At 37.2% G+C, this 12719-nt stretch overlaps 1 protein-coding gene across 1 annotated transcript in view; it reads left to right on the top strand.

Moving 5' to 3' along the window:
• The window catches only part of ARFGEF2 (ADP ribosylation factor guanine nucleotide exchange factor 2), a 128847-nt gene that overhangs the window by 62687 nt on the left and 53441 nt on the right, over positions 1–12719 (top strand). Inside the window, 7 exon segments of the mRNA XM_043982845.1 lie at positions 4456–4595; positions 6489–6597; positions 6892–7090; positions 9137–9248; positions 9747–9952; positions 11448–11532; positions 11628–11799. Of these exon segments, the coding sequence (XP_043838780.1) occupies positions 4456–4595; positions 6489–6597; positions 6892–7090; positions 9137–9248; positions 9747–9952; positions 11448–11532; positions 11628–11799 (1023 nt within the window).

Raw genomic sequence — 12719 nt, 5'->3', positions numbered from 1 at the left:
TGCTCAGAGATATCAAGGGACCTTTTGCTAGCACTGGGCACAACTGGTGCTGATTGGCAACTCTGTCGCCCATACACAGTTCTGGGTCGCATTTCCAGGTTAGAGAGAAGTACTGGGAGTCGGTCACAAGGGAACAGGGGCTCTGATCACAGTACCAAAGCAAAGAGGAGTGCAAGTACATGCAGCTGCAGGGGAGTAGGGGCCCTTCCTGAATTAAAACCAGACTATAGACCAGGGAGCAGTGACCATCTCTCTCAGGATTACACCACCTTGGAAGCACCAAAAAACATACCCCCAGAACTAAAACAGCACAAAAAAAAGCCAGAAGCTTGGGATAGTGACTTCTTACCCCAAGGTGAACAGAGTCCAACTTTAACATAAAGTTCAAAGTCAAGAAATAAGCTGAAAAAATAAGCAAACAAGAAAAAAAATAATAATTTGACCATAAAAAATTATTACAGGGGCAGCTAGATGGCGCAGTGGTTAAAGCACCGGCCCTGGATTCAGGAGTACCTGATTTCAAATCCGGCCTCAGACACTTGACACTTACTAGCTGTGTGACCCTGGGCAAGTCACTTAACCCCCATTGCCTTTAAAAAAAAAAATTTATTACAGTGGGAGGAAAGACAAAGGCATAAAACCAGAAGAACTCAACAATGTGAAAAGAGCTACCAAAAAGCCTCAAAGAAAAATGTTAATAGCCCCAAGCCCAGAAAGAATTCCTGGAAGCATTAAAGGAGGTAGAGGAAAAATTGGGAAATGAGAATGATGCAAAAAAATTGTGGAAAGAGAATTAACAGTCTGATAAAAGAGCACAAAAAAGTACTTCAGAAAATAACCCCTTAAAAAACAGAATGGTCTAATGGTAAAAGAGATTCAAAAATTCCCTGAAGAAGTCTTTAAAAAACAGAATTGGCCATGTGGAAAAACAGGTACAAAAATCTCACTAAAGAAAATTATTCCTTAAAAATTAACATTGGCCAATTAGAAGCTAATGACTCGGGGGCAGCTAGGTGATGCAGTGGATAAAGCACCAGCCCTGGATTCAGGAGGACCTGGGTTCAAATCCAGTCTCAGACACTTGACACTTACTAGCTGTGTGACCCTGGGCAAGTCACTTAACCCTCATTGCCCTGCCCCCCCCCCCAAAAAAAGAAGCAGCAGCTAATGACTCTATGAAACATAAAGAAACAATAAAGTCAAAAGAGTGGGAAAAAATGAAATGTAAATTATGTCACTGGAAAAATAACTAACCTAGAAAATGGATTGAGGAGAGACAATTTAAGAATTATTAGACTGCCTTAAAGCCATGATCATAGAAAGAGTCTAGACATCGTATTTCAAGAAATTATCAAGGAAATAAATCTATCTCAATATCTTAGATCCAGAGGGAAAAAGAGAAGTTAAAAGAATCCGCCTATCACCTCCTGAAAGAGATACAAAAATGAAAACTCCAAAGAATAGAATAATCAAATTCCAGAATTCTCAGGTCAAAGAGAAAATATTTCAGGCAGCCAGAAAGAAACAATTCAACTATTATAGAGACATAGTCAAGAACATACAAGATTTAGAGGCTTCCACATCAAAGGCATAATATATTTTAGAAGGCAGTGGAGCCAGGATTAGAACCAAGAATAATCTATCCAGCAAAACTGAAGATAATCCTTCAGGGGAAAAAATGGATATTTAATGAAATAGAGGACTTTCAACCATTCCTAATGAAAAGACCAGAGCTGAGTAGAATAATTGATATTCAAAGAGAATACTCCAGACTCAAAGTTAAAATCATAAGGACTCAATAGAGTTAAACTGTTTATATCCCCATATGGGAAGAGGATACATGTAACCCCTATTGAACCTTTTCATTATTAGGGCAGTTAAATGGAGTTTACATTGACAGAGAGCATGGGTATAAGTGGATTATATTGGAATTATCTTCAAAAATAATGAAGGGGTAGAGAAAGAGGGATGCACCAGAAGAAGGAGGAAGGGAAACGTAAAGTGAGAAAAGAGACATACAAGGAAGAGCTTTTACAAAAGGGAAAATGGGAGAGGGTAGTGGCCGGCAGTGCTTGACTCACACTCATTGGAATTAGTTAAAAGAAAAAAAGAATATCTATATGTACACTCCGTTGTGTACAGAAATGTAACTTACCCAGTAGGGAAATAGGAGGGGGGAAAGGGAGGGAATAAAGGAGGGACGACAAACAGAAGGCTGGATTAAGGGGGGCCAGTGGTTAGAGAAGCAAAGTAGGGTTTTGAGGAGGGACAGGATAAAAAGAGGGAGAGAGGGCAGAACAGAAGATGGTGAGATGAAGAGAAATACACAGTTAATAATCTTAACTGTGAATGTGAATGAGATGTACTCCCCCATAAAACGGAAGCAGATGGATTAGAAACCAGAATTCAACAATATGCTATTTACAAGAGACACACACTTGAAACAGAAAGAGACATACAGAGTTAAAATAAAGGGCAGGAGCAGAATCTGTTATGCTTCAGCTGAAGTAAAAAAGGCAGGGGTAGCATCATGATCTCAAACAAAGCAAAAATGGATGCAATTAAAAGAAATAATCAGGCAAACTACATTTTGCTAAAGGTTATAGCTGAAGAAATAATATAAAAAATTTTATAGAAAGTTTCTCTGATAAAGACTAAATTTTTCAAATATGTACTGAGTATAGAATTGAGTCAGATTTATAAGAATAAGAGCCACTGCCCAATTGATAAATGGTCAAAGGATAAGACTGGGCAGTTTTCAGAAGAAGAAATCAAAGCTTTCTGTCAGATGAAAAAAATGTTCCAAATCATTATTGATTAGAGAAATGCAAATTAAAACAACTGAGGAACCACCTCACACCTGTCAAATGCTGGAAGGGATGAAGGAAAAACAGACATACTAATGAACTGTTGGAGTTGTGACCTGGTCCAGCCATTCTGGAAAACAATTTGGACCTGTGCCCAAAGACCTATAAAACTGTGTATACCCTTTGACCTAGCAATACCCCTACTAGCTCAGTATCCCAAGGAGATCAAAGGAAAAGGACATGTATGTACCAAAAATATTTATAGCAGCTCTTTTTGTAGTGGCTAAGAATTGGAAATCAAGGGGATTCTCGTCAGTTGGGGAATGAGTGCAGAAGTTGTGACATTACGATTGTGGTATAAGAAATGACAAGGCTGGTGGTTTTAGAAAAGCATGGCAAGGGGGCAGATAGGTGGCGCAGTGGATAGAGCACCAGCCCTGGAGTCAGGAGGACCTGAGTTCAAATCCGACCTCAGACACTTAACACTTACTAGCTGTGTGACCCTGGGCAAGTCACTTGACCCCAATTGCCTCACAAAAAAGAAAAAAAAGAAAAGCATGGCAAGACTTAGATGAACTGATGTAAAGTGGGAAAGGCTGGGAGACATTGTGCATAGTAACAGCCATATTGAAATAATGATCAAAAAAAGAAATAATGATCAACTGTGAAAGACTGATCAATAAAATGATTCAAGACAATTCCAAAAGGATCATGATGAAAAAATGCTATCTATGTCCAGAGAGAGAAGTGATGAACTCTGAGTGCAAATTGAAATATAATTTTCTCCCTTTTAAAATTTTTCTTGCTAATTTTTAAAAAAATGGAAATGGAAATATGCTTTACATGATTTCACATCTCTAACTGATGTTATATTGCTTGCTTTCTCAGGGGGAGGGGGAGGGAGAGAATTTGAAACTAAAAATTTAAAAAGAAAAGAATGCTGAAAATAAAGATGAAAAGGGGAAAAAAGAAATGCTTGTTGATCGATTGAAACTAGACTTTCTGTCTCTTGACCAATAGTTTAGTGCTTACTCCAATGGCTTTGGGTAGCTAGGTGGCACAGTGCAGGGACTGGAGTCAGGAAGACTCATCTTCCTGAGTTCAAATCTGGCCTCAGGTACTTACTTAACTGTGTGACCCTGAGCAAGTCACTTAACCGTGTTTGCCTCAATTTCCTCATCTGTAAAATGAGCTGGAGAAGGAAATGATAATCCCTCCAGTATCTTTGCCAGGAAAACCCCAAATGGGGTCATAAAAAGTTAGACCCGGGGCAGCTAGGTGGCGCAGTGGATAGAGCACCGGCCCTGGAGTCAGGAGTACCTGAGTTCAGATCCGGCCTCAGACACTTAACACTTACTAGCTGTGTGACCCTGGGCAAGTCACTTAACCCCAATTGCCTCACTAAAAAAAAAAACAAAACAATAAAAAGTTAGACCCAACTGAAAATGACTAAACTAACTTTGATCTGAACCACCTTGTTTTTTTGTTTATTTTTTTGACATCTTAAGAAGTGTTCACAAAGATCTTATTCAGATTTAAATTTACTTTTAAAAAATTAAAATTAAAACTCATTGCTAAAATTATGGATTTTATTTTCTTTTGTCCTTTATAAGACCCCCCCCCTAATCTTTATGTCTTATCCTTTAAGATGCCCAGTGTGTGGTGGATATTTATGTCAACTATGACTGTGATTTGAATGCTGCTAATATTTTTGAGCGCCTTGTAAACGATTTGTCGAAAATTGCTCAGGGAAGAAGTGGACATGAATTGGGAATGACACCTCTGCAGGTAAAACACAGAGAGGAAGAGAGATACTTTGAGTCACCTAGTCTAGTAGAAAGTATAGAACTCTAAACTCCCATTTCCATTATAGACATAATAAAGATTTACACAATTATTAAAATATCTGTCACATACATAATAGTTTGAGAGGTTAACGTAGAAGTCTCTTTTCTTTGAGGGGTCTTTCTGACACCTTGTGTCACAAGGATACAAAGGAAAATTTAGGCTGAGAAAAACAAAAGATAAAAGCAAAAGTTAATTTTTAAGAAAAGAAGTCATACTTATTATTTTAATAAATAAGTGAATGGCATTATTTATTAATGTTTTGGAAAGTAATTATTTCTAGTGAATGCAAATTGAAAATGACAAAATCTTTTGGAAGTTCAGGACCTAGCACATTTAAAAAAATTAATAAGGGTGCCCTTGAACTGATTCTTCAGTGGCACCCAGGTGATTATCTTTGTTTACTCATGAGACAGAAGAATTGGAATTAGAACCTTGATTATTTTTTTTTTAATGCTGGCTTTTTAGGCTTTTTTTTTTAATAGTAAAGATTTCCATTTCATTAAAAAATTCCCTGCTACTACTTTTCACTAGTGACTGTCCTTGTGCATTCTCTAGCAAAGTTTCAGCTTTCATTAACTTTTGAATCCAGAGTATTTGTACTATACATTCATGATCAGATGCTAAAATGATCGTGAATTTCTAAAAGTCATCAAAATTTTACACTTCCAGTAAAGGTGCCTTCACTCTGTTTCTTTTCCATACTTGATCTGGGCCCTCACAGTGTTTTCCATTTGAACTTAAGCGTTGGGATGCAACATATAATCATTTACTCAGTAAGCATTCATTCAGAACCTATCATGGACAATTTGCCTTGCTAGATGCTAGTGAAGATAGGGCACTCAGAGCCTATGTCTAGGGGTTTACTACTATAAACCAGCCTAATGCTTTAATGTTAAATGCAGAATATAATAGAAATATACACCATCTTTTTATCATTGAGTCTGACTACTTTCAGGATACTTAATCAATTTTCAAGGTATCCATGATCTCATTGATACATTGATGTTGTTGATTCCCCCTAGTCACAGATCACAGCCTATTTGTGACTTCTTATTATGTGCAGTTCTTGTCTATGTCTTTACATAATCCTCTATCAGTGATCTACCCAGTGCCTGATGGTTGTGGGTAGGGAAGAGGACTTCCTCTGGGTATTTAAACATTTGGCTTTCAATCTATTATCCCTCACTTTCACTTACCAAATAAGTTTCTCAGATTCTATCAGTTATGATTTTTATAGTCATAATAGCTTCCTGTATGTGTCAAAGGCATATTTAATTATCTATAAATTCTCTATAGTCAATATTTATTTCTGTAGGAAATGTTCCTGTTTCTTTTTTTTTTTTTAATGTAGAATGATACAGATTCTGTGTAACTATTATTCGTGGGTATTTAAAACATAAGAGTATAACCTAGGCCAACATGTGGAATGTGTGACAAGAAACTTTTTAACTCTCGAGAAGATTAATTTAGCTTCTATAGTTCTTGACTTTTTAGTAAATATTCTTTCCAGGATTCTGTTGCTAAGGTGTTTGCAATTTGTACTTTATAAGAGTTTTAACAGTTTCCTCCCCCCAAAATGCACAATACTTATATCATTAGTTAACATTTCCCTTGTTTTTATCTTTTTTTGGAATATAGAAATATTCATATCCAGCGTCATTTCAGGTTTTCCAAACAATGTCTGCCTCCATTTGATTTATCTTTCTTAGAGCTCCAGTCTTTGTGAATTGAGGCATTTGGACTAGATTACCTCAGTGTTCTCTTACATTTCTGTAGAGTTTTGTGACTTAGTTTTATTCTGAATATGAATCCTGTATCTCTTTTCTCACTTAGGAATTAAGTCTAAGGAAGAAGGGTCTTGAATGTTTAGTATCTATACTCAAATGCATGGTGGAGTGGAGTAAAGACCTATATGTAAACCCCAACCATCAAACAAGCCTTGGTGAGAGTCTTATTTTTCTTCTTTCTACTGTGTGTATATGTGAGAGAGAGAAAGGGAGAGAGATAGATAGATGTAAGCTATAGAATTATACTAGAAACCTTAGTTTCTAGCTCCCCTCTGCCATTTAAAAAATTTTTTTCTTGTTAAAAAGATAAATAAAACTTGGCTGTATGAATGTGGTTGAAAATGAAGGAGATGAATGAAAAGAACAATGGAATCTACAGTCTTGGCTTCATTGTTGTTTTGTGTCCTTTTAACTCCTTAAATTGATTGTGCTCTTTTGTTCAATTGCAGGCCCGGAGAGACCAACAGAGCAGGACCTGGGTGATCCCAAAGGTCTTGACATTGGGAGGAGGAGCAGTGTAAGCTCCATGGACTCCACTGTGTCCTCAGGAATTGGAAGTGTTGGTACCCAGACCTCTGTCCCTGATGACCCTGAGCAGTTTGAGGTTATCAAACAACAAAAGGAAATCATTGAACATGGAATAGAATTGTGAGTGAGCCTCCCCCTCATGTGCTTCCTTTGGGCTCATTAGGTTGCTGTTGTTGTCTCAAAGTGTAACAGTGGTCATTGGGTGTTGCTGGACACTTAAAGAAGTAAATAATACAAAGAGTTATGATAAAATCATTTTTTTCTACCCCACATTAAATAATTTTTCATGCTGTGTTTTGGAACTAGTTTTGGGACATACATTTTTCCTATCTTGTTTTTCTAAACTGAATTCATACTGTTCATCGAGTCACAATTTTTTTGTGTATGTTCCTGTTATGTGCATAGCACTGTTCCATGCATTTTTTGGTGAAGAGGTTATAAAAGTAAATATAGACATAATCCCTGCCTGAAGAGAGCATATATTCTAAATAAGAAACCTAAGCTGTGCATAAAGTGGCTTGATATGAAGCAAAGCACAAAAAGAGAAACAAAATCCTGTGAACTTTAGGGGGAGGATGAGATTCTCTTTTAGCAAGGGTCCAGGGAGGAATTCCTTCAGGAAATTATATTTGAGCTGGGTCCTGAAGAATGAGCAAGATCCTAACAGATGGAAATGGAAGAAAGCAATTATAGACAAGTCGGATCAAGAATTATACCTGGCGTGTGTGTGTGTGTGTGTGTGTGTGTGTGTGTGTGTGTGTGTGTGTGTGTGTGTGTGTGTGTGTTTTAGGCTACCAAGACACTCAGATTAGCTTGTTTAGACTTAATTCTGTTCCCTCCCATTAGACTTAACTGGGCAAAACCTTTACTCGTTATGGCCTTTTAATTGATCCTAATTACCCAAGAAACCAAGAGAATTACAATCATTGTAGCTCTTGAATATTGGATATCACATAATAGTCTATTCATAGACTGGCTATTATTGAGACAGTATTCTACCTACCCCAAATTCTTTTCTTCTTCCTTTCTTATAGCGCTTTAGGTACCTGTGCTTTTCACCTAGTTTGTTGAGATAGGTCATCAAAATGCCCCAATCACAATTTTTTGCTTCTTTAGAAAGTGTTGGTGCTCTTGAACAAGACATGATCTCTCCTTTGTGGCTTAGACAGGATTATTGCTAGAATAAAGTAATATGATTCTGACAAAGACTATACCCTTGGCTGTTGTCAGGTGAGGAGGATATTTTGTAAAATCAGACAAAGAAGGGTTGGGTATGATGCCTCCAGAAAGACTGATAAATGCTAAAATAAAAAGAGGCATGGCAGGTCACCAAGAACCTGAAGGTTCTTAGAAGAAAAATTGCTCTTAGCAGGATTAAAAGCAGGATAGGAAGGAGAGGCAAGAATGTAAGCCCAGAAAAAAGCACGGTGGAGTTTATGACTTTTATCCATAGTCTGGAATAGCCAATTTGTGGCAGCTTGTCCATCATGCTTTCCTTCATAATTTGCTACTAAGTGGGTATCGCTTTTTCAGTCCCTTAGACATTTCAGAAACAAGCAATATGTTCCAGAATTCATCTGATATAATTAAATGTAACAGAAAAGAAAAATGATAAATGTTGGGGAGGATGTAGGAAAATTGGGACACTAATGCACTATGGGTAGAGTTGTGAACTGATCCAACCATTCTGGAGAGCAATTTAGAATTATGTCCAAAGGGCAATCAAACTGTGTATACCCTTTGCTCCAGCAGTACTGCTTCTAGGTCTGTATCCCAAAGAGATCATAAAAATAGGAAAAGGACCTACATGGACAAAGATATGTATAGGAGCTCTTTTTGTGATGGCAAAGAATTAGAAATTGAGGGGATGCCCATCAATTGGGAAATGGCTGAACAAGTTGTGGTATAGGAATGTAATGGAATACTATTGTGCTATAAAAAATGACGAGCAGAGGGGCAGCTAGGTGGTGCAGTAGATAGAGCACTGGCCCTGGAGTCAGGAGTTCAAATCCAGCCTCAGACACTTAACACTTACTAGCTGTGTGACCCTGGGCAAGTCACTTAATCCCAATTGCCTCACCAAAAAAAAAAAAAAAAAAGACAAGCAGGAAGACTTCATAAACACCTGGACAGAATTCATCTAATGCTACCTTATTCCATGATTAGGTTTAACAAAAAACCAAAGCGGGGTATCCAGTACCTTCAGGAGCAGGGCATGCTTGGAACTCCAGTGGAAGATATTGCACAATTTCTGCACCAGGAAGAGCGGCTGGATTCTGTAAGATTGCACATGAGATTCCTGAAAGTTCAGAAGAGTAGTAATGGCTCAGCAAAGGGTGACCTGACTGTTGTCCACATACCTGATTAAAACACAACAAGCCACATACATGCATTTTGTAGCACAACCTTTCTGATGGGAGCAGTTGTGGAGAGCACCATTCTGGGAGGGAGTCAAAGAGAAGAGAAGTTGTTAAAATCAGAGCATGTGAGAGGCTAGAATTAGTCTGTGCTGCAAAAGTTTGGGTAACTCTTAGCTATTCCTCATTCTGGACCTTCTAGGATTAGTATTTCTTTTTTGTTGTGTTACCTCTTCCTCTTTGCCTGCTATACATACCCATTCTGCCCACGGTCCCTCACATACCACACCAGACCTCCAAATATTGGATATGAGTAGTAGTTATGAAGGGGTCAGAACTAACTTGATGACTGCACTTAGCCTCTCCTCTGGGTTAAGGAAATTTCACTCCTGAGTCCCCATTGGTGGGATGTTTTTCAGACCCAAGTAGGAGACTTCCTGGGAGAAAGCACCAGACTCAACAAGGAGGTGATGTATGCCTATGTGGACCAGCTAGATTTCTGTGGAAAAGATTTCGTCTCAGCTCTACGAATATTTCTTGAAGGTTTCCGCTTACCTGGTGAAGCTCAGAAGATTGATAGGTTAATGGAGAAGTTTGCAGCAAGATATCTTGAATGCAACCAAGGGTAACAGCACATACCTACTTTCTAAAGCAGTTTTTTGTTTGGCTTTATCTCTGTATCATTTTCCTCTTGGGCAGGGGGATAGACTTAGTTATTTCTAGATCTGTGCTGAATGACAATGCTTGAGAGCCATGGATGGGAGAAGTGGACATTTTTTATTATATCTAGAATAGGGAAATTTTTAGCTCCCTGATTAATATCTAGGAAACTCTTTTGACCTTTATTTTTCTTTCTTTTTATGTATTCATTGGCAAGTAATGTAAAACAAATCCTGGGTCAACATAAAAACGTTATGACTAGTGCCTTCGAGAAATGAAAAGAGCTACCTTAAGAGGTAGCTATCTCCTCATCAATAGAGCTATTCAAGCAGATACCAGATGATCATTTTTCATGATGATGTAGTCAGAATTCATACATGGGGCAAGATGGACTAGATTTTCTCTTTTCACCACAGATTTTCTGGAGGAATAAGTGTATGACATGTACCAAATTCTTAAGAATGTTTAAATATGTGAAAACCCAGTGGAAAACCCTGTGGAAACATTTTGATAGCTACTTTCCATCATGATACCAAATACACAGTTTTTATTTTAAGCTACCATCACCTGCTGAATATTTGGAAAAAACCATTCTTGTGAAATGGATAGTCAGCAAAGTCAGCAGTCAGGTCATTTGAACCTAGTGGAAATCTTGATTTGCTTCAAAGATTTCATGTGTCTGCATTCTTAATACCATGTGGGTATTAATGACCTGCCTCTGCCTGCCTTAATCAGCAAATTTATGGCCCAGTCAAATTTAAAATTATACAATAGATCCTTTTACTAATTTGTTACTTGAATAAGACTCAGTATTTTAATCACCAAGTATTTTCTTTTCTTAACTCTTTTAAATCATACATACTCTATTGCTTTATTTCAACCTAATATACTTAGCACTATTTCCAAAGACTTGCTGAAACCAAGTAAGAAAGTTGAATTTTGTCAGCATTTTGAATTCAGATAAGCTCAGTTTTATCCTTGCATTCTTATTGTTGAATAGTGCAGTGGATTGTGTAACTGTTGAATGTATTAGAAAGTCTAAGCAGTAAACTGCTTTATTGAGAAAGAGAATTCCAGACTTTGATACTTTATCTTAATCAACGCCTTACATACCATGCATCGTCTTTAATAAATATTAAATAATAATGCAAAGCTATTAAAATTTCTGATTAATTTGCTATTAGATGGAGCAGCCTGATTTCCCTTGAATATCTCCCAATTAGAAGTTTATAGCTGGGGCAGCTAGGTGGCGCAGTGGATAGAGCACCAACCCTGGAGTCAGGAGTACCTGAGTTCAAATCTGGCCTCAGACACTTAACACTTAACTAGCTGTGTGACCCTGGGCAAGTTACTTAACCCCAATTGCCTCACTTAAAAAAAAAAAAAGAAGAAGAAGTTTATAGCTTCCTTACCACAGAGCAATGAGTGATATTCTTAAAATCTCTAATCTTTTCTTCCAGGCAAACTATGTTTGCTAGTGCTGACACTGCTTATGTCTTAGCATATTCAATTATTATGCTCACAACAGATTTACACAGTCCTCAGGTAAAGTACTTGCTAATGCTTTTCATCTTGAAGAATTATAATTTTTTTCAGACTATAAGATTTTTAAAGTAATTTCTTAAAACTTTTCTTTTCAGGTGAAGAATAAAATGACAAAAGAACAATATATTAAAATGAATCGAGGTATCAATGACAGTAAAGATCTGCCAGAGGAATATCTCTCCACTATTTATGAAGAGATTGAAGGAAAGAAAATCGCAATGAAAGAGACAAAAGAGCACACAATTGCTACTAAATCTAATAAGCAGAGTAAGGCCTAAGAGCAAATTTTTGTCACAAGTAGCTTTGATTTTTCCTAGAATGCATAAATAAATGCCTTCTTCTAGATTTTTATTTTGCATATCCATAAATTCCATAGGAAATCTGATGTTAAAATAATTATTGAGATTATAGTAATTCTTTCATAATAGTATTTTGGGGAAAGATTTTATATTAGCAACTGGAAGTAGTTTAAAGCACTTCTAAGTTCATGAGCCAAATTACACTATTGAATGGAGTCCTAACAGAGAAATAGAGAATCCTAGTTTCTTAATCAAAACCTGCCCTCAAATTTTGGGCTCTACCCCTTGGAAGGTCCAGAATCCAGTCACTGGGCCCTTACACACAACACATTGGTCTCATCTTTCCCCATCATTCATTTGACAAGTATTTTTTTTCTCCTCACCCCCTCAGTGGAAAAAAAATATATCAAAAGAAAATCTTTTAAAATAAATATTTTGGGGCAGCTAGGTGGCACAGTGGATAGAGCACTGGCCCTGGAGTCAGGAGGACCTGAGTTCAAGTCCGGCCTCAGACACTTAACACATACTAGCTGTGTTACCCTGGGCAAGTCACTTAACCCCAATTGCCTCGCCAAAAAAATAATAAACTAAAATAAAAAATAAATAAATATTTCAAGTCAAGTAAAATTAAATCCCACATTAATCTTGAATAAAAATGGATGCTTCATTCTACATCTGTAGTCCATTACCTCTCAGTCAAGAGGTGGAGAGCATGGTTCATCATGTGTCTTCTGGAATTGTCCTTGGTCATTGTATTAACCATCATTCTTAAATCTCTCAAAGTTGTTGGTGTTCAGTTGGTTCTGTTCTTTTCACTCAACATCAGTTCCTGCTACCCAGGATTCTCTGAAATTATCTCTTGTCATTTCTTAGAGTGCAATAATATTA

This window comes from Dromiciops gliroides, chromosome 2 (assembly GCF_019393635.1).
Source record: "Dromiciops gliroides isolate mDroGli1 chromosome 2, mDroGli1.pri, whole genome shotgun sequence".
In the NCBI taxonomy this organism is placed as follows: domain Eukaryota; kingdom Metazoa; phylum Chordata; class Mammalia; order Microbiotheria; family Microbiotheriidae; genus Dromiciops; species Dromiciops gliroides.
The sequence above is the reverse complement of the archived record's forward strand: the minus strand, read 5'-3'. Positions and strand labels throughout refer to the sequence as shown.